Consider the following 27,956-nt stretch of genomic DNA (forward strand, 5'->3'; position numbering starts at 1 on the left):
CTTTTATACATTTTTATAATTTGATTAAGAAAAGTGTCTATTACTGACCTGACAAATTCCTCTAATGACAGAAAGATAAACTTTTAAAAATATTTATGCAACCCATAAATTACTTACAAAGAAAATTTCTTAGAAAATTTAGTGCAGCCGATTCTTTTCTATTTTTTTCTTTGTTCTATACACTGGTTGAAAGGAGATACGAAAATAAACAAAAGTGCAAATCTCTAGTGCACATCTATGACATATGACATTGACAACAACAACGAAATCAAGGCAGTGCCTTCTATTAAAAGATCAGCCCACGGGCGGACTTTTGTTTACTTCATCAGCTGTACATACTTAGATATTGGGTTAGATTCCGTTTCATATTTTGTCGGTTGATTTTTGGTTTTAACTCTTTGATTTTTGGTATTATTTATTATTGTAGTGCAAAAAACTAATTATTTTGGTGTTGAAGTGACATAAACTACTACCAGATATATGGTCACTCTCGGTTTCGCATAAAAAAATAGAAATTTTAAAAATTACACGTTGTGCAAGTGATTTAACCTAAAAGTGCCCATACATTTTTTTCTTATCGTGATTTTTGTGTGTGTTTTTTAAGACTCTAACAATTCATCAATAAAGCTTAAGTGGAGTGTGTTATTGGTGCTATGCCTCATCTTTGTTGTGTTCCTGGTGGAAAGGATAGTTACTAAGGATAGTTATTATACTAGGCAGCCTAAAGTGTCCGGAAGAGCAAGAAAAGTGGGTACGAGTTATAAATCAAGAGAATTTTATTGAAAATATCTTTAATAAATTTAAAAATAATATTCTCCCATGATGGTATTAATGAAATCTGGACAATTATGTTTATTTTATTCATATTGTGGAATCTCCACTCCAAGTGTTGCTGGTTCAGCTTCGATAGATTCAAACACGTAAGTAGGTATTATGATCTAGGGAAAAATAAAGAATATGTGTATTAGAGATCATGAAAAAGATTATTATTTTGAGTTCAAATTTTAAAAAAGATTTTGTAAAGACAAGACTGATACAGTTTAAAAGAAGAATGTGTTTTTGTTTGATAATATATAATGTATGTTAAGCATAACATATATTTGTTCAGTAATTTTTAATGAATAGTATTGATTATTTATAATACCAAATTAATATCAAATATTTAAGTGATGGCTGAATACAATATGAATAAAATAACAATAAAATTGGTATATTTGCATAATACAAAATTAAGTTTTAAGAATAAAGGTGTTACTAAAAATACTAAGAAATTCATATTTCTTTGTTTTAATTGGTCTAATGTTATTTACATTTTACGTAAGAATTATACCGTATCATCGAAAAAAAATCGGCGTCTAGTTGGCTTGGAAATAAACATCGATGACATTCCCTAAATAACTGTACACATAAAATAATTAACTAGAATTTTACAATCTTGGAAAATTTGATATTCTTGAACCTTGATTCTAAATATTCTAAATTTTTGATTTTCTTCGAATTTAGGTTCGGGAAAAACGCTGATTGATTTTTCATTTGGTTTTTCATTATTTTTATTTGGTTTAAAAAAAAACGGTTCGGCTAACATTATAGCCTCCATCAGTGTTGTGTGAAAATATGAAAAAAAATAGTGTCGAATATAATCCAAAAAATATTCAAGTGTGTTGTATATGAAAAAAATAGTGTCGAATATAATCCAAAAAATTGCATATAAAATATTCACACCACGCACATAATGTTTACTGCGTACTCCATAGTCAATGTAGATAATTTTAGTGTTAAGAATAATAATTTTAAAAATATGTGGTCGTCTTTTGATAAGTTTATATTAGTTTATTAATTGCAGTAAACATTATGAGGTGTGAATTATATTGTATATGTAATTTTTTGGATTATATTCGACACTATTTTTTCTCATATGACACAACACTGTGAAGGCTATAGTTAGCCGAAACTTTTTTAAACCAAATAAAAATAATGAAAACCCAAATGAAAACTTAATCAGCGTTTTTCCCGAACCTAAAATCCCAAGAAAATAAAAAAAATTTTAGAATAATTTAACATATAAAATGCCAGCGATCTTCATTTCATAGCCATCGCTGACGCTTTTTTTAGATAATATTGTATTATTTGTAAATATAATTTTTCGAACATTGATACTTGCAAAATATACATATAAATTTTGTGAATGCAAATAATAATACATCACTATTAGTAGATATTAAATGTTTTTGTTAAATTAGATCGATTTTCAAACCCCAAAATTTAAAATATATTTACACATTATTTTACCCATTATCTTATGTACCTATACATTATTTGTACATTGTAAAACATTTTATGCATTTGTATGGTTCATAGTTTATTTGCCAAAGCATTTATTACTATAAATAGGTATATATGTTGTAGTTATTAACTGTATATTATGTATATTTCATTTAAACTATATCATTTTGAAAATACAAACCAAAAATCTGAGGAATAATTATGTTTTCCATGTATTCTACAACATATTTATTAATCCGTTATATCTAACTAGCGTGACGTCATAAATCTCGCCCGTAGGCTGATCTTTTAATAGAAGGCACTGATCAAGGAATCACGAATCACATTTTTTGGTTCAGTCAGGTTAAAGAACAAATATTTTTACGAAATTTTAGTTCGAAATGGGGTTGTGTAGATAAAATCCTTAGTTTTTGGTAAGTTTAGATTACGGCCCGTTATATTTTCGATAATTTCAATATTTCTTATTTGCAGAAATTCTTATGATTTAAATTGTTTTGCAACGTTTCCAAGACAACACCGGTACATCTTTTCAGCTAAAATGGCGTTAAAAATGACTTTTCCTATAATACTTTTAATTCTCTGCATTTCTGTAAATGTAAATGCACAAAAGGTAATCGAGTTGGATGAAGATAACTGGTCTCAAATATTGAAAGGCGAATGGATGGTGGAATTGTAAGTTTTGTTTCTATACTTATTTTTATAACTCATTAGCACATACCTAAATAGGTAGGTAGATAGATTATAATTATTAATTTTATATGGTATGATATTTATCTACATATTTTAGTTTTTGAATGATTATATTGATTTTTTAATCCTTGAAGTATGTCAGCATACTTTTAAACACTGACATGTTTATATGCAGTTATAAATCAGTCCTTTGTTTATTTGATAAAAGTCAAATGTGATAATTGTTTTAAAATAGTCTATCAGTGAAACTATTGTGACTAAGTAATTTATAGTTATGCTCCATGGTGTCCCGCTTGCAAAGCTTTAGAAACAAAATGGAAAGAATTTTCTCGATTTGGGCCTGCATTGGGAGTCAAGATTGGAGCTGTCGATGTGACAACTTCCCCAGGACTAAGTGGAAGATTTATGGTTACAGCACTGCCAACTATTTTCCAGTAAGCAACATTTTTTTCTAACAAATGAGCAACACACCAATAAATAAGATTAAAAGTTCTTTTTTTCGGACATAACTATTTTACCATTTTTAAACATTATTAGGTAAATCATTCTTTTCTAGTGTTTTGGATGGTCAATTTAGACAATACAAAGGATCCCGTGATGTTGATTCATTTAGTTTGTTTGTTGAGGACAGGAAATGGGAGCAGGTTGATCCAATCTCAAGTTGGAAGGCACCAAATTCTTTGCAAATGAGTTTTATTGCATCATTTTTCAAGCTGTCTCAATCTTTAAGGGTATTTCACAAGCTTCTTAAAAAAATTCTGTAATATCGGTTTAACTTTTAGCAAATTCACAACAAATTTACGAATGAATATGGTTTACCAACAATAGCTTCGTACCTAATTTTTGCTGTTGCTACAATTATCATGGGAGCTTGTTTGGGTGTAGTAAGTTATTTTCTAAATATTCTCTGTTAAAGGAGTATTAATGTTTTTTTTTTCTTAAGATTCTAGTTTGTGCAATTGATCTAATATTTCCACAAAAACCATCACAATTTGTAAAAGACTCAGAAGTAAAGAAGAATAACATTTATCCAACTGGAGATGATTTGGTATATTTTTTAAATATTTTTCTCTATTTTTCTCTTGACAATCAGTTTATTTATAGAATGATGAAGATATAAAAGATGATTTGGTTGATCAGCCAGCAAATTCTGATGGTGAGCATGCCTCAACAGAGTCCGAAGGCAGTCAGAAGGACGATAAATCCGGCTCAGAATCGGGAAAGCCTAGAAAGCGCAAAACAAAAAGGCTGGACATGTGATGATTAGTGATTATGATGATTTTAAAAACCAAGAGATGTGACATCTTTGGTTTGTTATGGACCTCAAATAATTTATTTTTTTACGATTTTTCAACGAAAGTAATTTGCAGTTGAGATACTTTAATAATTAATTGTAATTAGTGCTTACTAATAATAAAACTTGTTTTTATTGATAATTTTGTAATACAGTATGTTAACTTCCAGTTATAATAGATTTTTCGTTAAGGTTTTAAGGTCAGGATATTAAAAGATATTATTTAGTGTTCAGAAAACGCAAAACTAAAAATGTATTATGATTTTTAGTTGTATTTTTATTTAAATTTTATTTTAATTTTAAAATAAAACGTCTTCCTCTCTTCATTTCTAAAGTAATCAGAATATTTAAAAAATAAAATGCTTACATTTTCAGTTTATGAAGTAGAACATCTTAAATGTTTAGTGCAAGATTTTCTAGTTACTTGTACATATTTAATAATACTTAATAATAAATTATTTTTTAAAAATATGTGTTTACTTTATAAAAAGAACTGCCAAATTAACTAGTGCCTATTTTTTTATGGACATCTTCTAAAATTATAATAAAAAAATTAATTATTAAATCTAAATAATTTAATCATCATTAGGTAGGAAAATGAACTCAAATAGAATTGAGAACTTTTCATATTGCCCTCGTATTAATATAATCTCGTAAGTATTTTGGGTTTTCTAACTTAAAAACAGAATAGCAAATATGTTTTGCTGGTTGTCTATCTTCGAATATTTGAAATTCCACTTGTCAAAAAATGATTGTATTTTCACGGTTGTCAAGTTGTTTTCCGATGACAGTTTGTGTGTTGCGCTGAGTTGAGTTGGGCTACGTAAGGTTTCGAGTGCAAGAATCGGTATTTTTTAGTTTCAAGGGGTGTTTTTTCAGTGTTTTTACTTGTGGAAGTACCGTGCAAACATGGCCAGCCGATTAGCAGGACAGACTATAAACGATCGACTGTTAGCAGCCAAACATAGCTTGGCTGGTCAAGGACTGGCCAAGTCTGTTTGTAAAGCCACTACGGAAGAAATGATTGGACCCAAGAAGAAACACTTGGATTGTAAGTCGTTATATAAAGTCTTAAGCCCGTTGATAAATCCCTTTCACTGTTGATCTGCATTGTCGGTATTTTTTTCTGTATTCATCAGGTGGATTTTTTTTAATCTACCTGCATGACGTTTGTGTTTCAGATAAGGTTTTTATTCGGCGCGACAATTTTGAGCATTATATTTTTGAGATAGATTAAATCGGGGTCATGGATTGATTATCAATTAGTGGTTTTACCTGATCTATCAACAAGTTGTTGGTAGCTTCTATCCTTCTTGTATGTTTCGGGTTTTTTAAAGACCTGTGAAGGGAGCCCATAAAGATGGTTTATTAGGGTTGGCTCCGAACGTAAATTAACACCTTGCTCCAGTTCAGCATGAAATAATACATATTGTAGATGAACATTCTTTGGTTCAGGGCCTCATTCAAAAACTTTTTATTTGGCTATACTTTTTTCTTTTTCAACTTTACAATCTTGTAACAGTTTTTATAAAATAATTTCATTTGGATTAAGAATATTTCATATAAGGATAATGTCAAATTGTAGTATGTTTCTGTATTTCACTCTGATTTGTATATTTTGCAATTTACCTGACCTACATTTAATTGTATATGAAACATTTAGAAGTGCTTACAAGATCGATTAGCAATGTTTTATTTACCATTTTAAATTGTTTATTTATAACTGTTTTGTGTTAGAGTTTTGAGACTTTCCAATAGGTCTATTTGCTTCTTTTAAAATTTGAAAAGAGATAACAGTTACAGTGAGTTGATAATATATTTATTTATTCTAAAATAATATGCAAATAGGTACGTGTAATTTATTATTTCTTTTAACTTAATTTATTTTTGCAATGTAACCAACTAATGACTGATTTGCAGATACTTATTTAAAATTGGTAGTATGGTAGAGGATGGGTTGAGGAAACTCAAATCAGAATGTTGTAGTTTTCTAGTTTTGTTATAAATCTATACCGGGATCCCGGTTTGCAAACCCTAGTCTTACCTTACCTGACAGATAAAACCTTATATGTAGACGGGGGTTAGAATTGTTTATTCGTCATTTACAAAAACTCACTTTATAGGTACTTTTTTTTATCATACTGTGTTGTTATTCCAGGAGTGGTACTTATAGCACCTTATATTGTAGTTTGTGGTAGTAAACACCAGTTTCAATAGTATATAAATGATATTTTTTTAATATACAAGAATTATTTATATTTGTTCTTATAGAAACATGTTCTGTTCTCGTTTTTTTTTATTTGTTAGTACAATACATTCAGAATTTATATTGTATGTGAAAGAGTTCATCGTATTTTTATCTCAGCCTAAGATCGTTAATATGTCTACTTATTTGTTTGTAAAGGCTTTTATTTTGTATGAGAAAGTTTTATTTCTTTTCCCGAGAGCGCTGAATTTTGATGGGGTCTTATAATTTCATATGTATTTTTATTAATTGCAAAGTATGTTTTTAAAAAATAATAATTTAATATTTTTAATTTATTTTTTTAATGTGTGTAATGTACCGATGTAGAATTGCTGGTAGGTTGGTTATTATTTCTACAATGGGGTTCGCTATGTTGTGACAAAAATTAGAAGTTACTTAACTTTTATGCAGAATTACTTAACAAGTAATCAAAAAAGTAATGGTCAAGTAAAACCAATGGCGTACCTACTTACCATTTTAAATATATAAATTCCTATACAATTTTTTTTGTAAAATTTTTAACCCTTTTGTGATATTAGGTTTGGATATATTATTTTTCCCCCTGTAGTAATGATTTATCTTACTTCAGATGCGCTCTGTATATTTTGAATTCTTTACGTTTTTATTTGAAGAGAAGCCTATTAACTTATTATAATGATTATGTATTAAAACGGTAATATACACGGGATTATAAATAAAAGGTGTAACTTCTAAGATTTCAGAAAACTATTCAGTCTTCAATTTGTTCTAAAAATATCTGCAAAGAAATTTAAATAGCTTTATTATTACCGTTAAGTCAATGTCAATATCTCAAATTAAAAAAAGCCCTAATAAAGTTTTGAACGCTATAAGCCTATTATACAGATTTTTTTCACACTGTTAATTAAAGTAATTTAGGATAAAATTAAAAAATTGGCGCCGGGAGGCACGTATAGCCGCCCATTTTGTATTGTATTTGACTAAGAGTGAGCACCACTGAGGCCGCGAGGGCCTATTGTGGCTCAGATTCTACAAGCTCTAATTTACAAGAGCGTCAAAGTTCATCCTCAAGACCCAGCCTCTTAATATAGGCCGTTATGTCTGAGGGCGATATGTCTCCTAGGTCTGATAGGTCTAGCATGGGTTTGCCAAACATCTCAAACCTGGTCTTGCTCCCAGCGGGGCAGGTACACATAACGTGCTTCAGTGTTTCATCATCTTCCATACAGAGTCGGCATTCGGCGTCTTCCACCAGTCCCGTCCTCTGTAGGTGAGATCTCAGCCGGCAGTGACCCGTGTACACTGCAGTGAGCACACGCGTTCCATTCCTACCGGCCTTTAGGAGTTCTCCTGTTCTATGTTTGGATGGCCCTGCTAGGATTTTCTTGGCATGCTCCATTCCGGGACTGTCATTCCAGTCTCGGAATGTCTCACCCCTAACCCATTCACAGAGCCTGTCTCTTGCGAGATTTTAGGAACGCTAAGTGTCGGTTCTGGGCCCACGAATGGCGAGCCTGCACCAATTTTGGCGAGGGAATCAGCACGTTCATTTCCCTCTAGGCCGACATGTCCCGGTATCCATATTAGCGACACTTTGTTCCTATCTCCCAGTATATTGAGTAGTTTCTTACAATGAAGAATCGTCATAGACGTGCTTTTCGTTGCCTCAAGTGCTTTCAGCGCAGCTTGACTATCCGAAAATATGCATATTGTTTTCCCGGTGTATTGCTGTTCTACCAGCAGCTGCACACAGGTTTCAATAGCATATAGCTCAGCTTGGAAGATCGTGGTGTGTTTTCCAAGACTGTGGTAGATCTCAGTCTTTGGACTGCTGCAGTAAATTCCTGCGCCAGATCCTTTTTCGTTTTTGGATCCGTCCGTGTACCAACACATTTCCGCATGTAATAAGCCGTTTCCCGGCTTATCCCACTCGTCCCTGTTCGGAAACGCCGCCCATACGAAAATATGTTAATAAAAAGTTGGTAGACAGTTCTCTTAGTTTCAAACTAAAGGAATTTTTCCAATTTTTTTATCTCAAAAACTGCGACTTTGACTGATTTTGATGTTATTACAAATTTTGTTGCAAATATTATTCCTAATCTTAAATCGAAAACCGCGTTTCGCTAGCTACTGTAATTTTGGAGTTACGGTTTTTTAAAATTTTTAACCCCCTCCCATATCCCCTTACCAACCCCCCACCCCACCAAAAACTAATGGCCAGATTCTCGGGTGCCATAGTATTTTTGTGCCAAATTTGGTTAAAATCGGTTTAGCGGTTTTTCAGTTATCGTGTTACAGACGGACAGACAGACAGTTAGACACCATGAAAATATTTTGTATTTAGGTCATTTATGATCCAAATAACTCATATTGAATGAAATTAAAAAAAGTTAACGTCTCTTTTTTACTGTTCAGGCACAAGTTCAGGCTAATCTGGACGGGATCTATTTTGTTTACGCTGACAGAAAATACAGTAAACTATTTTGTAAACAAATAAATGTTATTGTATTCTGTAGGTGACAATAAACAGTTCTGTTTTGGAGTTACTATCGAGGTTGCATCATTCTTGGACTTTTGTCTTGGATCACCCAAAATTTCATACAAACCCTTAGTAACCAATAACCAGAATGACTTCTGCGTTTAATATTTTACCACGTCAAATAAACGTAAAAATATCGAGATATCGCCAGGAAACAAATCTCCAGCCAAATACTAGGCAAAATATTTACGAAATAACGTCGTGACATATGACATACACCTCATCTCGTAGCATTACGTCATCAAATGCGAGAGGGAAATAAATATATGCATGCAACACACATGCGGCTAGTCTAAAATTAAAAACAAGTAGGTAACTTTCGAAAAACTATTCCATTCCATTCACCTTTCGCAAGAAATTTACTAAAATATCCGGCGCTAATACTGTTAAACCGGCAGCATTTACATTTTATTTGGATTTTTTACGCATGTCAAGCGTGGTTTCCATAAGACACCAAAAGTTAATAGCAACGAATTAATTTATAAATAATTATTCGTTTAATCCATGTAAAAAACTAGAATAGAACACAGAACATTGTCAGAATACAAATTTAATATACTTATATACAGGGTGTCCCAATATTCCGTTGACATAGAACTACTACGTATTTTTTGTTTCTTCGTTTCTATTTGGCTTTCGCAAAAAACACGGAAAGGGTACGAAAAAGGCTAATACGTTTAAATAAAATATACGGAGGGTACCGCTTAAATTCCTGTCCCGATATTGAAGGATGGCTTTATAATTTCAATGCATTTCCTACATAAGGTGTAGTCTTTGACATAAGTCTATCCTTGTGTTGCAGGAGGTTTGACTAAACAAGGATGAACTTATGTCCTGAAACCATTCAGACTCGATTTTCTGTCTTTAATACTGGGACGTAAATCCTCTCATTGCTCTTATGGGGAGGCCGGCGTATATTTTATTTAAACGTATTTGGAAAAAAGGTGATAACTACCCCCACCCCAATCCCCAATACAATTAAAATTTTTTTTAGGTGGTTCAAATATTTCTTGTAATAATCAGTTGTATACAGGGTGGTCCGAACTGTATTCCTGAAACTTCAGCATATTTTGCAGATAAAAATAAGTAAAAAAGTTCGTATAAATGTATGTCCTAAAATGCTTACTTTCAGAGATACAGGGTGTAGAAGTTGCATAAATAATTTTTGAAGTAACGTCAATATTTGGATGAAAATTGGTGTCTGGGAGTTTTTTGACATGAGAAATTTGATTTTGGTGTCAATATGACTCCTACTAGTAGAGGGCGCCACCTACTAGTAGTACTACACTAAACTACTACATGCGTTTTAACTATTTTGAAGCGTAATAACTTTTTGTCCGTACCTGTATAAAACTACCGAGTGAAAAAATATACATCTCTGACTTTTTACGTAAAAAATATCTCTTTGTATAAATCGTTACGAGTAACCGTTCTTAAGATATTTGGAATGGAAATAGACAATATATGTCATTATTGACGAAAAATAGCACATTGAGTAGATAGGTAGTTATTTCACTGAAATAATAAATTTGGGAAATTTTGATTTTTTAAAATTAATCATAAATTTTTCTACAAAAAATGATGATAAAACAGTTTCTGTTGAACTTTCGGCACAAAGGCATTTCAAATTTATGTCAATGATGACAGGCAGGGTTCGGAAGTAGTTAATTAAGACGTAATTTACCTGATTAACTACGTGTACTATGAGTTCTTCAAAAACTACGTCTTTTCCCATTCATTAACTACATGAAAACTACGTTAATAAACTATGTATTGATATTATGAATAATTTTCCTTTGTATTAGGTGTAATAGAGATAATATGATGTAAATATTATATTTAAAGCCATATTTCTCCTGTTTTCTTAAATACATTATGTGTTTTTAAAGCTTCAACTTATTATAATCTTTGACATTTGAAAGTTACATACATAGGTTACATAAACTATACCTTCTGCATAAACTACATTAACTACATGTAATGTAGTTTATATAGTTTTTAAAAGTAACATGTAGTTTTTCGAACCCTGATGACAGGTATTGATAATTTCGATTCCAAATAATTCGAAAACTATTACTTGTAGCGATTTTTACCAAGAGACCTTTCTCACGTAAAAACGTCGTGAATGAATATTTTTTTACTCGGTAGTTTTATACAGGTAAGTACGGACGAAAAGTTATTACTCTTCAAACCAGTTAAAAATCTGTAGGTGGCGCCCTGTACTAGTAGGAGTCATATTGACATCAAAATCAAATTTCTGATGTCAAAAAACTCCCAGACACTAATTTTTATTCAAATATTGACGTTACTTCAGAAATTATTTGGAAAGAATCGAAATAAAAATGAAACTTCTACACCCTGTACCCGAAACTAAGCATTTTAGGACATACATTTATACGAACTTTTTTACTTATTTTTATCTGCAAAATATGCTGCCGAAGTTTCTGGAATACAGTTCAGACCACCCTGTATACATTTTGACTGTTTTTGATTAATGTCTACCAGAACGTCTCGTTTAACGTTAAATAAGTACTGTTTATTTATATCTTTGCGGTGAGTTAGTTCATTGTGGTTGACTTTTCCGGGAATATCTTCACTAAAACGAAACTAGAATGTTAAAATCGGTTAAAATGATTATTCCAATTTTAGTTGAAAAATTTCTAGTTAATTTTATATATCTTAAGTCGTATCTTAATTTCTTTTTTTTCCTTTAATTCTTTTATTTCTGCAAAGACCTTTCAATTCCACCTTGTATATAGTGACTTATATTCTTAAGCGCCTATTAAAATAATCAGTAAAATTAATAATTAAAATTCTCGCACTGAGAATACGAGTACCTACATATATTATGTATTAGAGTTCTGTACAGTTTTTTTGGGACACCCTGTATAGAATAGTGCATTTATTTATTTATCTGTAATAATTATGAATCATACAATAATAGAATATCAGTGTAATAATTGAAGAAAGTAATAATTATAACCATGTAGTTTAAAATTATCAGAAATTATTTAATGGTAAACAGTAATCAAAGTACATACATAGTTGGATTTAATAATAAATCGTCAAGTCGCGCACAGTATTTACCATTCTTTTCTCGAAGTAACTCATGGCACTCTTGAAGCCTCTGTAACTTCGTTGTGGATAAACCAAGAATCTTAATTTTTAGTGATGAAGATGTCATACTATAACTGGCTTTATTGCCAATATATCGAATAATTATACCGTATGATCGAAAAAAAAACGGCATCAGCGATGGCTATGCAATGAAGATCGCTGTCATTTTTAATGTAAATTTATATGGGAAATGTCATCGATCGTCATTTCCCAGCCAACTGGACGCCGTTTTTTTTTCGATCATACGGTACCTTATAGTTTAATAAAATAAATATTAGTTTAGTTTGTCACGGACTTTCTGAATCACCCTGTATCACAGATATTTTTTTAAATGCACAACTGACGTATTTAGCTACAAAATTTTTGCAAAATTCTTTTTCGAAAATTGTAACTGTTTATACACAATCGCCTAAAGCCTACCCACCAAGTTCGACATCTACTTTTAAGTTAAAATAACAGACAGCAACTGTCATTATTATCTCTTGTTGTGCAAACTGTGCTTTTTTGCACCACCCTGGCTGTATAAAAGTCTTAAACAGCGTACACACTATGCGAGAAACAATTCGAAACATGTCAAGGTCCCATTTTGTCGCCCAAATTTAACGCATTTCGATTTATTTCCAGTTGTCTTGACCCACTTCGGTTTGCCTCGACCAACTCTCGATTCTTAAAAGCGCCTGAGTGAAAACTACTTGTGAGGAGAGCGTGGGGGAATTTTTTTTGGCGTTTTTTGTTGCCTCGGTCAATTTTGTTTTGTTTTGAGCTATTTCCAAAACGTGGCGGTATCTGTATCGGAGGCAAAGGATTTTTTTTCATAAATCTCAGTGAAATAAGTAAACCTAGACGTTTCTAAAATAGCTAAAAAATTGTTACGATGATATTTGGTTAATTACATCTCGTTTTATGTTATATTGATATACCGACCTGGTCATTTGATTACTGTGTATAGGATTTTAACGTGTAAGACAGAGAATAATATAAATGACCGGTTGACAGACAGAGAGACAGCATCAAAAGGGGCCGGCGAGGAGCCGGTGCGACCGATACAGTGTTGCCGGTTTTTACGGGTGTGGGCAAGGTAAAGCATAAGCATGGTGGGAGAACGCATTGAGAGGGGCGGTGCTTTATGTTAAGGTTCGTATTCACTATCCGAAAGAACAAAGGAATGAAATTCGGTATATTTGGACAGCAAACCGAATGCATGCGGCCGTTCGCCATTCGGTTCGCTCCATCATCCGTTTCCAGTCGGTATATCAGAGACGTTCGCAAACGAATGAAAATTATAGAACCGCGCGAACAAGACTGGACGTTCGCTCGTTGGATAGTAGCATTCGTTCGTTCGGATAGTGAATACGCACCTTTATGTAGATGAAAGGGTGGGGAAAGGAAATAGATCACCTGAGATCCAAACTATTTTTGCATCATTCTTTTCGCCTAGCTGTTTCGGTATGTACGTTAAGTGTTTCAAAAATGGCTATTTATACGATCGAAGAGAAGGTGCATATCGTTAAATGGTTTTACATTTCGTCAAGTGTGGAAGAGGTCATTGGGCGTTTTGTGTTCACCTTTCAAGATCGCAGATCATATTTTACAGAATTAATATTTGAACACGCGTTTATTATATGTATAGTAGATATTTAGGAACAAAACTTTTCACTTAAACTGCAGGAATATAATTACAATATTTTTATGATTTAATTCAGACCCGATGTCAACAAAAGTATTGTCCACGGACATTATTTAAAAGCACTGTTCTATTAATGTTTTTAAGAGAAATCTGTAAACGATACTTTTATTGGCACGCAGCAAGGTCTGCTATAAATCCATTCAACTAATATTTATTACGCAGGGATTTGGACAATTAAAACTAGGAAAACAAAACCAAATTCGTAAACTAAACTTTGCTACAGACAACAGTATAAATGTTACTTTACCATAACCAGAAATAATAAATAAATAGACCATTTTTTAAATATTTTTGTGTATATTTTGTTCATGTTTACTATATAATAATACTATATATAATATAGTATATTGTGTATTATATATATATATATATATATATATATATATATATAATACACAAACTACGTTTGTGTATATTTTGTTCATAGTTACTGTTTTATACTTTTTTTTAATATATTGTAATTAATATTATAGTCTAAGAGCTAGCAGCGTTTTCGAGAAAGTATTTTAAGACGTCTGGCTCTTTGATATATCTTTTATTATGCTCTCTGGAACAGCGTGCAGGCCGTCTGGCTGCCGATACATGTTGCGTTCACTACTGCGCATCCAAAGAAGATCCTCTATTTTTTACTTAGAGCGCTTTAAATTCTAGTATTGAATAAAAATCGAGCAAGTCTCCATTAGCTCGGCGCGTAGAGCTTTTGCCCATGAAGCGAAGGTCAGTGGTTCGATACCGGCTGGGGGTGCAACTTTTTTATTTTTTTTTTTCGTTTATATTCTGATAGTAAAGTATTAAATATTTGCTTTTTTATCACCAGAACGGAGAGCGTTTATGTTTTTATGATCCGTAGTGTATATAAGTAGAATTTGATACCTTCATTTGTTTTGAAGGATTATTGTGGTAATTAATTATTAGATAGGTTTAGGATAGTCTGGCTGCCGCGCCGGTAGGTTGCGTTCACTACTACGCATCACATGGGTACAGGGTGTCTCATTTTCGTTCGTTTTTTGGGATTTGGGATATCTGGGATTTCTCGTTTATGAGTGGAGATACAATGATGCGTTTTTTTTTCACATTACTTTGCTAGTTTTTTATGTAACTAAATATTGTACCCCTAGATTTGCGCATTTTTTACACATTAACATTAATCAATCTTGTTTAAAAAGTATTATTATTTTATTTAATTTAATTTAACCAGATAATTTTGTTTTCCATCGTTATCTTAACAAACGGAACTGAAAATAAACTTGTGTAGCTTTTAGATAAGAATCTGTTATAAAAAGTATTATTAAAATAATAAACAACAGCTGAAAAAAAATATTTTGAAGAAATACTGGCAGAAATTACCTTAATAAAGCATTAAAATGTTAATTTTTATATATTATGTTTAAATCTTTAAAATTAATTTATAAACGAGAAATCCCAATAAAAAACCAAACCTTCGCTTCATAGGCGAAAGCTCTACGCGCCGAGCTAATGGAGACTTGCTCGATTTTTATTCAATACTAGAATTTAAAGCGCTAAGTAAAAAATTGAGCATCTTCTTTGGATGCGCAGTAGTGAACGCAACGGGTATCGGCAGCCAGAGGGGCATGCTGTTCCAGAGAGCATAATAAAAGATATATCGAAGATCCAGACGTCTTAAAATACTTGTTTTCCCGACGTTGCTAGGACATTTTAGACAATGATTAAAACTAATTTCAGGAAACGTGGGAACTAATTTTTATAACATGGGCTTATATTTATCGTATTATTTCCAGAAATGTTTTGCGAAATGTTTCACGATATAGGTATTTCTGGAAATATTTCGTAAAACATTTCGGGGATAGTGTAGCAGCTCTTTTATGAAGTATCAAAAAAGCCCGAGATCCTAACAGTTGTCTGTCATTTTAATTTACAAATATGTTGCATTTTCTGTCATTTTTGGACGTCTAGATCGTCTCTCACTAGTTGGACATACCTACATTAATTACTTAAGTGCTAAATTTAGAAGTTATACTTAATGGTTTCTTGGGATTTCCCCTCAGATTTCCATTTAAATAAATATTTGAGAATGGTCCATGATTTTCAGAAATTTAATTGAACCAAACACTTGTCGTAAACAATACAAGTCTGTGTGGTACCAGTAGATATTTCAGTAATATTGAAGTGCTATTTATTTAGTCATCTTATCACTATTGAATGTTACTACTAAAAAGCCTACATTTACTCAATTTCCAAGTAGGTAAATATTGGTACAGTGAGTCTCGCCAATAGATATATTATGTACTTAAAAAAGGTGTGTATTTATTAATATTACACATAAAAATAACGTCATAAGTGTATTTACATCTTAGGTTTACATTTCTGTACATTTCTATAGCAAAGTTTACGGAATTTAAAAAAAAAACTTTATAATCTTTGTATGCAAGACGATTCGAATTTCGTGTGAAAAATTCTGAAAAGGAAAGCTTGAGTAATATTTGTTTTAGTTAAATCTAATTTAATATCTATACCTTGAATATAATTCTGGGTTTTTCGCCACTAGAAGAAAATCTAGTCATAATATCTGTTTGTATCAATTATTACATTATTCACTAATGAATTTATTTCATTGAATTATTTTTCAATTTGTGTTTGCTTAAGTTTGCTTAAAATATTGTTGAAAGAGTGGACAACATTGGATATTTTTATTCAAATTTTGTATGTATTGCTTTTGAAGAAAGTACATTAAATTTTTTGAAACTTGCCACTATTAAATATTGAAATCTAATTATTTTTTAACTCTTAAATGTAGATGAAATATCGTCTGCTTTATGCTATATTATTACTTTTTCAAACTCTATAAAAATGTTTTCTGGCATTATAATTTATAGACATTTTGATTATATTTTATAACCTAAACTTATCGTGCGTCATAGTTTTATCTCACAAATAGAAAATGCACTGCTAAGCTCCGTGAAAATTGAAGCAAAGTTGTAAAACTAACGTGTTGTATACATCCCAAAATATATTTAATTTACGTTCTATTAATTACATTGGCGGATTCATTCAAAACTAATCTATTATTTACAAATTAAACGTTTTAAAAAATTGAAAAAAAAAATTAAAATTTAAATAGTTACACGATTATTAATAAACGTAACTTAAACTTAATCAAATATGTCTCAAATTACACAGACAGTTAGATGCATATAAGAGCATTAAAATAAATAAATAAATAATGCAGAAATGGTGTTGGTATAAGGGGAGGGATCCAAAAACGAAAAAGGAACAGGCGCTGGAATTTATTGCAGCAGTCCAAAAGTTGAAATCTATCACAGCCTTGGGAAGCACATTACAATTTTTCAAGTTGAGTTATATGCTTTTGAAACGTATGTACATTTGCTGCTAGAGTTGCAATACACCGGAAAACAATAAACATATTTTCGAATAGTCAAGTATTGCTGAAACAACGAAATGTACGTCCATGACGATTATTCACTGTAAGAAATTATTCAATTTTCTTGAATTGATACTAGGACATGTTGGCCCAAAGGGAAACGAACGTACTGACTCCCTCGCAAAGCAGGTGCAGGTACGTCATTCGTGGGTGCAGGCTCTGTGAATGGGTTAGGGGTATGAGGTTTTAAGTCTGGAAGAACAGTCCTGGAACTTGCCAAGAGAATCTGGACTGAAATGGCACGTACATGCTCACTGCAGTTGCCGTATACATGGGCCACTGCAGGCTGAGATACTGAGATCCAATCTGTAGAGGATGGGACTTGTGAAAGACGCCGAATGTCGACTCTGTATGGAAAGTGACGAAACTGTGAAGAACGTTATGTATACCTGTCCCGCTGGGAACGGGACTAGGTTTGGGTTGTTTGGAAAAATAATGCTAGACTTATTAGACCTTAGTGACGTAATCTCACCCCCTGATATATTACCACCTATATTAAAAGGTTGGATCTTGAGGGTGGATATTAAAATTTGTAGTTTTAACAGGCCCCTGCGGGCTGCAGTGGAGGGTCTTGCCATGGACCCACTCTTAGTAATATAATTGAAACTATTCCAGTTACGTCAAATCTTGAACCAAGTATTATATCAAGTATAGAGTCAAATCAAACTGTAAATAAACAAACGGTTCGTTTACGTTTTTTTATTAGGGGAGTACAGTGGACTCTGATATCGCATCTGACGGATCTTGATTATGCTGATGATATCTGTCTCACAACGCAATCCTTCAAAGACATGGAGATGATGCTTAGACGCCTAAAAACAGAAGCAGACAAAGTAGGATTAAGCATAAACATCGACAAAACAATCTATGCGCATCAACACAAATAACAACACTCTATTTAATGTAGGAATCAAAAATGTCGAGAATGTAACAGAGTTTACATACCTGGGAAGTATTGTAACGGCGAACGGTGGCTCAGACTCTGATATTGTCAGCAGGATCAGGAAGGCGCAGCGAGCCTTTGGCCAACTAAAATCAGTTTGGACCTCCCATACAAACAAAATTAAGAATATTCAATACCAACATTATACCAATTTTACCAAAGGTTTTACTATATGGCTGCGAGACATGAAGAGTGACAAAAATATCTATCAACCGCCCACAGGTGTTTATCAATCTCTGCTTGAGAAAAATACTAAAAATCCAAACACCATACGCAATACCGACCTGCTTCATCTTCATCATCCCAACAAAAAGTAGGCATTGAAATTCGCAAATGAAAATGGGATTGGATAGGTCACACCATGCGGAAACCTGATGGTAATATAGCGAGATCAGCGTTGGAGTGAAATCCCCAAAGAAAAAGAAAGCAAGGACGACCTGCTCAAACATAGAGACGTTCCATACTGGGTGAGCTTCAACAAGTAGGGTCAACATGGAAAGAAGCAAAAACAACTGCCAAAAACAGAACCCGATGGAGAGCTTTCATTGAAGCCCTTTGCTTCGCGTTGGAGATATAGGATCCTATATTGTTTACGCATATGATTAAGTATATTGATAGTTTTATTGTCTGTATTTTAGATCAGTTATATTGGCCTAAAATTACTTCTGTTTATTATTTTTTGCTGAAGCGATCCTTTTTTTCATGACTGATAAGAATTTATCAATAGTTTTTATAAATTCCCAAAACAGGTATATTCGCTGAAATGCTCGAAGTCGTTTATTTTAAGATCATTTTATTTGAGTGCGCGGATGTTGTCTGTTAAACACTTAAATCAGTAAAATGAACCCTAACGTACGTCATAATCGCAATCTCACCCCCGAAGAGTGTGCTGCAGTTATTGCATTATTTGAAGAAGGCTTGTTTCAGGTACAAATAGCGGAAAGATTTCATGTTGGACAATCAACGATCTCGCGAGCAATTAGAAGATTCCAGGACACTGGATATAACCAGAGAAGACCAGGCCAAGGCCGTGGTCGAATAACCGATGCCCATCAGGGTCGATTTTTCAGGATCAGGATCGATTTTTGAGACTTCAGGCTCTGCGAGAAAGGTTTGTGACAGCTACATTGCTCCGCCAGAATTTTATAAGGCGACATAACCAACAAATAAGCAGCGATACGATAAGAAGACGTCTTAGAGAGGATAATCTGAGACCCAGAATAGCTGCAATTGGACCACCGTTGTCCCCAGAGCACCGAAGAGTCCGACTGGCTTTTGCTAGAGAGCATGTAAATTGGGAAAACCATCAATGGTCGAACGTATTGTTCACAGATAAGTCTAGGTTTTGCCTATATGGCAACGATCGTCGTATTCCAGTATACAGAAGGCCGGGCGAACGATTTGCGCAATGCTGTATACAACCAAAACATGCTTATGGTGGTGGGTCGGTTATGGTACGGGGCGGCATTAATATGGAAGCTCGAACAGAACTGGTGATCATTCAGAGAGACCGTCTCACTGCTCACAGGTATAGTCTGTAAAACGAATAACTTTGAATTTGACAGTTCCCGCGGGCTTTTCTAGTGTTAATTTTATTAGGTTAGCAACTTGCGGCTATGCTGGCGCAATGCCGTCGCTAATAGAACAACCTCCGAGCGAGATTTATGACGTCACGCTAGTTAGATACCACGGATTTATAAATATGTTGTAGAATACTTGGAAAAAATAATCATTCCTCGTATTTTTAGTTTGTATTTTAAAAATTATATAATTTACATGAAATATACATAATATACAGTTAATAAATACAATATATATATACCTATTTATAGTAATAAATACTTTGCCAGATAAACTGTGAACCATACAAAAGCAGCAAATGTTTTACAATATGGCTGAAATCGTACTCCATAGTCAGTGTAGATAGTTTTTGTTTTAAGAATAACAATTTAAAAAATATGTGGTCATCTTTTGACAAGTTTATATTAGTTTATTAATTGCAGTAAACATTATAATATATAAATAAATTTTGTTAATGCAAATAATAATACATCACTATTATATAACTTACTATTCACTACTGTAATCACTATTTATAGATATTGAATGTTTTTTGTTAAATTAGATCGATTTTCAAACCCCAAAATTTAAAATATATTTTACATTTTACCCATTATCTTATGTACCGCCTATTCATTATTTGTATATTTAAAAACATTTGCTGCATTTGTATAGTTCATAGTTTATTTGCCAAAGTATTTATTACTATAAATAGGTATATATTATATTGTATTTATTAACTGTATATTATGTATATTTCATGTAAACTATGTACTATGTATACTCTGTATATAAAACATCATTTTTAAAATACGAACCAAAAATTCGAGGAATAATTATGTTTTCCATGTATTCTACAACATATTTATTAATCCGTAGTATCTAACTAGCGTGACGTCATAAATCTCGCTTCGTGGCTGTTCTATTAGAGACGGCATTGGTCTAATATTTAGAAATGTCAAAAGCTGATGACATTTTACTTTTGTCAATTATGACATTTCGTGTTGATTTTTGCAAGAAGAGGAAGAACTGTCACTTGTTTTATTATTTTCCTTTTCTATTTCACGAAAGTAAAAAGAGTTACCTATCTGATTCGTTCAGGCACTCAATTTAGAGAATATCAGTAACTTTTTTGACAGAGGGATTTTATATTTGCTATGTTGGTAAAAAATAACGGTCAAAATTCAAAGTTATTCATTTTATAGACTATACATTGTGGACATTTTGGAGCCTCAAGTGGTACCTTTTGCTCCCTTTATAGGGCACAATTTTCTCTTTATGCACGATAACGCCAGGCCACATATTGCCAGAGTTGTCCACAATTACTTGGAGGAGGTCCAAATCGAGACGATGGATTTTCCAGCGCATAGCCCAGACCTCAGTCCCATCGAACCTATCTGGGACATGATGGATAGGCGTCTACGAGCTCTACCAAATCCACCCAACAATTTAAATGAGTTATCGCTAAGACTAGAGGAAGTATGGGACGCTATCGAGCAAGATGAAATAAGGAATGAGGTGCTCAGCATGTCCAGACGTTGCCAGGCCGTAATCCGTGCCAGGGGAGGCAACACCCGTTATTAAACCGGGCCTTCTGATTATTTTTTTGTAATGCTTTTGTACTGCGTTTTGCTCATTATTCTTTGAACCACTGTATCTTTTTTTTATTATTGTGGTAACGAGTTGCCTAACAAATATATAGTAATTTTACTTTTGAATTTGTTTTAGTTTTTCTAAAAAATAAAATTATGCGTTAATTTTGCTGGCGAGTTTATTTTTTATACATGTCTGTGGAAAAACCCATGGGTGACATGGGTGGCTCATTCAATCAAGCGACCTTTTTTATGCTCGCTATCGTGTGACTCAGCGAACGCGGTTCCTCGTAACCAAACCAATATAGTTAAGTCGAGTGAGCAGACCGCGCCGTTCTGGGAATTGTTACGAATTCCTACCGTTTCGCATTCTTCCAAGGTCAAATACGCCGGCCACAAGCAGTACCGAGAGACCAAAGACACGGCTCGTTGTTGACAATAATTAATGAAACAATATAGGTTTAGTGATTAAGGTAGATTACAGTTCAGACTAATAAAAACGAAAGTTCGCACGGTTTATTGAACGAATCAAGAGATGTTTCACCGCACACAATATGTTGGACTACTATTTTTATTCCGGAGACGGGGATATGAAATACGGAATGAAATACCCTTAAAACGTGAAATGTTTTGTTGTTAGCAAGTCAACTTCGTGTACAAGTAGAATATAAAATGTAGAATGGTATGGGGGTTAATCACCGCGATCTTACGGATCTATTGTGTCACTTTCTTGAGTTATAACGAGTTATAACTCATCATAATCTCCTAAGGCTGAAAAAAGCCAGTAATCTGAGACGGTTTACAGAGGTTAGTTCTCCATCTCCAATATCATTTTAACCAAAGTTTATGGCATGAATGGTGGTCGTCTCGGCGCACTCAGTGATGAGGTGTTCTGGTGTTTCCCCATTTTCACCACAGAATCTGCTTTCGCCGTTGTTTCTTAGCTTCAATCTACTGAGGTGTTCTTTGAGGAGACAGTGTCCTGTTAAAAAACAATGGTGAGTGGGCACCCAGAGTAGGAGGACTTTATTTTCTTTGCCTAATTTGTTCAGCTTTTCAAGGCATTCTTTGGCCAACTTCGAATTGATGGTTACTGAGTTGATCTCTTTTAGTGCTTCTTGATTATCGCCTAAGATGGCTATTTCCTTTTTTCGATAGTTCCTATTTAAGATAAATTGTACGCATCTTTCGATAGGGCAGATTTCTGCCTGAAGAATGCTGGAGTAAGTGCCCATTAGTTATTTTTTTCCGGCCTAAATACTCCTATCCCTGTCCCTGCTTTGGTTTTGGAAGCATCAGTATACCACGTTATGGTATAGTTTTTTACATGCTGAACAAACGTTTCTCTCTTCCAATCCTTTTTACTATTTACTACTACTACTTACTAGTTACTAATGTGCTTCATGAAAAAGATTGAATGCTCAAATGCGTCGATTATGCTCAAGTATGCTGATGTGCGGGTTTTTGCGATATAGGAAGGAAATTTCGAGTTTAATTCTCATTCCGTAAAACAAACCCGAATTATGGAAAGTTCATCTATTAGTAGTATTCTATTAATAGGTCTTAAAATATTGCAGCGTTCTCCTTTTACACGCTTCTTACCATTTATAATTCTAAATAAAACTACTAATTATTTAAAAATAACACAAAAATTAACATTACAATTTAAAATAAGAATCTTAAACAGAAACCGCTGAACCGTTTATTTCCGTGAAAGCATTTGAACAAAAAAAAATGATTTAACTATTATGAAATCAAAAAAAAACTCATTTCATTCATTCATCAACGATATTCGAGTATCTATCGATCTATTGTTCAATGGCACAACAAGAATAGTAATGGAATGGATTATTCATTAAAGTAATAGTAATTCTTACGTTATTTTCTGAACGAATGTTTTGAAGGTTTTCGAGTCCTTTTTTCTTTCCATTGTTATAGTTTTTGTCCTAATTTTTTTGTCATTTTGGGTCATGGTTGTTCTTTTAATAACCTGTTCTAATGTGACTTGTATTGGCTTTAAGGTAATTTAGGTGTTAGCTTAGAAAGGTAATTTTAGCTCTTTTCAGCGAATTAAAAATATTCAGGGTGTCCCAAAGAAAAAATAAATTTTTCTGTTGATAACTCTAAAATTATTAATTTTAAAAAAATTATACTTAAACCATTAAATTCTACGTAAAAGGTGAATTGGAAATGTTTTCATAAACATGAAAAATTTTTCATAGCGAAAAAATAACAGCGATTTGTTAAAAATGTAGGTACATTTTGCGCGGTTTTTACCATCATGTTTCTGATAAAAATTGAGCTCCAGACACCGATATTAGTTTTTGTCTATCTCCTATAGAGAAAGGTGTTTCCCTTTAAAAGTGTCCAATTTGGCCCACCCTGTACACTCTCCCCCCAGTAGTCAGAGAGCATAAAAGAGCATCATATAACTTTTTTTTTTCTTTTCAACATCTAAGTCTTCGGCGCCTCTACGATTAAGAATAAATATAAAAAGAATGTGTATACAGGGTGGTCCGAACTGTATTCCGGAAACTCCGACAGCATATTCTGCAGATAAAAATAAGTAAAAAAGTTCGTATAAATGTATGTCCTAAAATGCTTAGTTATAGAGATACAGGGTGTAGAAGTTTCATTTTTATTTCTAGTTTTTCCAAATATGTTATGAAGTACCGTCAATATTTCGATGAAAATTGGCGTCTGGGAGCTTTTTGATATGAGAAATTTCATTTTGATGTCAATATGACTCGTACTTGTAGGGGGCGCCACCTACATGAATATGAGCTTTAACTGTTTTGAAGAGTAATAACTTTCCGTCCGTACCTGTATAAAACTACTGAGTAAAAAAATATAAATTTACGACGCTTTTTACGTAAAAAAAGGTCTCTTGGTAAAAATCGCTACGAGTAATGATTCTCGAGATATTTGGAATCGAAATTATCAGTACCTGTCATCATTGATATAAATTAAACATGTTGACAAATAGTTATTAGACTGAAATCCATAAATTTGAAATGTTTTTGTGCCAAAAGTTCAACAGAAACTGTCTCACAGAAAAAACTATGATTAATTTAAAAAAATTAAAATTTCCCAAATTTGTTATTTCAATCAATAATAATAATAATAATTCCATTGATTTCCATTCTAAATATCTTGAGAACGGTTGCTCGTAGCAATTAGAATTTTACCAAGATATATTTTTTACGTAAAAACTAACGGAAATGTATATTTTTTTACTGAGTAGTTTTATACAGGCAGGGACGAAAAGTTATTACTCTTCAAAACAGTTAAAACACATGTAGGTGGCGCCCCCTACAAATAGGAGTCATATTGGCATCAAAATCAATTCTCCTATGTCAAAAAACTCCCAGACACCAATTTTCATCCAAATATTGACGTTACTTCAGAAATTATTTGGAAAAAATCGAAATAAAAATGAAACTTCTACACCCTGTATCTCCAAAACTAAGCATTTTAGGACATACATTATAGAAACTTTTTTACTTATTTTTATCTGCAGAATATGCTGCCGAAATTTTCGGAATACAGTTCGGACCACCCTGTATTATACATGATATACATACAGATATGGTATTTATGGAAGTTAATAATATTATTTAGTATTCATAACCAATAGGAACAAATAATCAGTTACACAAGAATAAAACTGTCCGTTCGTTATACCGGACCTCGTAGTCGTTCCTAGGTACCATTCGGATGGCACCCACGCGACCTTGAAAGGTCAAGTACCGGATTATTTTTCAAACTAGCCCGGAGAGTACCATTTTAGATAGACTCTTCACAGCGTACACATACGTAGCAATCTGTCTGTGAGGATATAGGTGGTCAGTTTCGGAACTCTTTGATCTTTCTTTGTTGGAGTTTGTGGGTGTGGTCGATCGTCCTTTTTTAATGTTGGGCAGGTACATTGGTAAAAAAGAATGGGTAAAACCAATCAACCAGAATTTTTAAACATATATTTTGAAAAAAAATTGTACACCTTTTTCTTTTAAATAATATGATTTATCATAATGTACAGGGTGTCCCATTTTAGTTGTTATCTCCGTTATTAGGGAAGATGCGGTTTGCACAAACCTATCCCACTTTTTTGCCAAACGAAAGATGTAAACAAAATTTTCATAGCCCTTCTAATTCTTTCTACAAAAGAATATTTTTAAATATAATCAACTAAAGTTTCGTTTTCTCAAATGGAACACCTTGTATATTTATAAATAATAATATGATCTGACTTATATAGTCCGCTATTTTTATTTCCAGCACATATTTACTGAAACTTTGAATAAAGACACTATATCCGAAAAGTGGTTAAAAACTAAGTAACGAGTAAATTTAACTTTATTAATACAGTGCGATCGAAAAAAAACGGCGTCCAGTTGGCTGAGAAATGACGATCGATGACATTTCCCATATAAATTTACATATAAAGTGTTTAAATGCACGATTTTCAACATCTTTTTTTGCTCATAGGTCGAAATATACCACCCTTGAAAATATTTGCACTTATTTAAGACTCACCCTGTATAGTTCATTCTAAATAAATAAAATGTTTGACCGTAAAATGACACCGTTGCCGACTTTTACATATTTTCTTTTAATCAAATATTTTAGGAAACGAAAACGAATCTATACTAATATATAAAATCCTTAAGTGACTGACATACTGATTAATCAAGATCCTGCTCAAACCACTCAACGTAAGAAGCTCAATTTTGGCGTACAGGTTGATTCTAGGGTGTAGAGGTTCGATAAGAAGGGATTTTTCGAAATTCCAGTTCCAAGAGGATGAAACCACCCCTCAAATATTACAATATTTTTTATTTAAAAAACGGCCAAGTTTCCGAAAAAACGCTTAAACACGTATATTTTACTTTATTTTTTTACATATTTTAAGATTTTTTAAAAATGTATACAGGCTTCGAAAAATCTGGTCATTGATTAATCACGATCCTGTCGATCCTGCTTAAAGCGCTTGACGTAAAAAGCTGATTTTTGGAAAACAAATTGACTTTAGGGTGTAGAGGTTCGATAAGAAGGGATTTTTCGAAACTCGAATTCTAAGGGGGTGAAACTATCCCCCAAATATTAAAATATTTTTTATTTAAAAAGCGGTGAGTTTTTCGGAAAAACTCTTAAACACGTATATTTTATTTTGTTGTTTTACATATTTTAAGATTTTTTATAAATTTATACAGGGTGTTTCACAAAATATGACTATTGAGTAATCACGATTCTGCTTAAACTGCTTGACGTTTAAAGGTGATTTTGGCAAACGGATTGACTGTGGGGTGTAGATGTTCGATAAGGAGGGGTTTCTCGAATCGCAAATTACAAGAGGTTGAAAACTCCCCTCAAATATTAAAATATTTGTTATTTAAAAAACGGTCAGTCTTTTGGGAAAACGCTTGGACAAGCATAATTTATTTGGTTTTTCTACATATTTTGAAATTTTCTAAAAAATCGTACAGGGTGTTCCAAAAAGTTGGGTAATTTCTTAACCACGATCTGCTTAAACTGCTTGACGTCAAAAGCTTATTTTTGGCAAACGGATTTTTCGAAAGTCAAATTCCAACGAGATGAAACTACTCCTCAAATATTACCAAGTTATATAATAATATCGCCATATTGTTTTTTCTCTTGCTGACATAAATGTGAGAAAATTTTATCCAGTTTGTATGTTAATGGAAATTCTTGCTTTGCTTTATCATCACCATTACAAATTATTCATTCGACGCGGTACACGCTAGTTAATTAGAAATATATAAACACTTATTATTTACATCAACAAAACTCATCTCCTTAACAGCATATAAGGGACATAAAGGGCCATTACTACCGCTTTCCCGTTCAAAATATTCTAATAACGTTGCCATGAGTTTTTTGCAATGGTTGTTAAGTTGCTTCAGTTTCCTGTACACTTCGCACTAAAAGTGGTTCTAAAAAGAACATTTTTCTACAGCATGGTCTGCTAGTAAATATGTTTAAGCTTAAAGTATCACAGCACACAATTCGCTTAAACCAAAAACTACTAATACAAAACTAAAGTGTCAAAACGAATGACAATGTCAGAAAATAATATGGAAATAAATGTGGCAACTTGACATTTTTACAGCAGAGCTACCACCTGAATAGTCAGCGGGAAATTTAAATTCCAGTTAGTCAGACCGGCGCCGAACATTTCCATGGTTGCCAACAGTAAATTTTTATCAAAACCTCCTAATATGATCTTTGTCTGGAACTTTTTTTATAAATTTGACAACAGCGACGATATTGGACTTCTTCGTACCACAGAATATCTAGCTACGCAACAGAAGCCTCGTTACATGTATAAAATCGTAGGTCTCAAAAGGAGACAGGCTTTAAAAGCCTGTCTCCAAATCAGATATTTTGATGCGGTAGTTTCACTACTACATAACAGAGGGCGATGAATTTAAAAGAAAACAGTTTTTTACAATCGAAATTTAAAAGAATTTTATGCAGTATTGCCATTGTGTAATTTATATTGTAATATTTCCTGATAAAGCCTAATATAATAATATTAAAATAGATTAGAGCTCTTTTTTCAAACGTTTAAGTATTTAACTCGCC

The 27,956-nt window shown here is 32.8% G+C and overlaps 2 protein-coding genes across 3 annotated transcripts in view; both read left to right on the top strand.

Moving 5' to 3' along the window:
• Nucleotides 1-249: 249 nt before the first annotated feature.
• On the top strand, nt 250-4,532 carry LOC115891743 (thioredoxin-related transmembrane protein 1-like). The gene is made up of 8 exons (XM_030912289.1): nt 250-273; nt 2,594-2,696; nt 2,755-2,955; nt 3,246-3,407; nt 3,530-3,704; nt 3,756-3,857; nt 3,917-4,021; nt 4,078-4,532. The coding sequence occupies exons 3-8, from the start codon at nt 2,822-2,824 to the stop codon at nt 4,231-4,233; spliced, it is 834 nt and encodes a 277-aa protein (XP_030768149.1). The 5' UTR covers nt 250-273; nt 2,594-2,696; nt 2,755-2,821; the 3' UTR covers nt 4,234-4,532.
• A 514-nt stretch (nt 4,533-5,046) lies between these two features.
• The window catches only part of LOC115891744 (phosphatidylinositol-binding clathrin assembly protein LAP), a 63,983-nt gene continuing 41,073 nt past the window's right edge, over nt 5,047-27,956 (top strand). For both annotated transcript variants that reach the window (XM_030912290.1, XM_030912291.1), the window contains exon 1: nt 5,047-5,318. In XM_030912290.1, coding sequence (XP_030768150.1) covers nt 5,177-5,318 — 142 coding nt within the window. In that variant the 5' untranslated portion in view covers nt 5,047-5,176. The remainder of the gene's footprint in view (nt 5,319-27,956) is intronic.

This window comes from Sitophilus oryzae, unplaced genomic scaffold (assembly GCF_002938485.1).
Source record: "Sitophilus oryzae breed Bouriz unplaced genomic scaffold, Soryzae_2.0 scaffold_1193_pilon_pilon, whole genome shotgun sequence".
NCBI lineage: Eukaryota > Metazoa > Arthropoda > Insecta > Coleoptera > Curculionidae > Sitophilus > Sitophilus oryzae.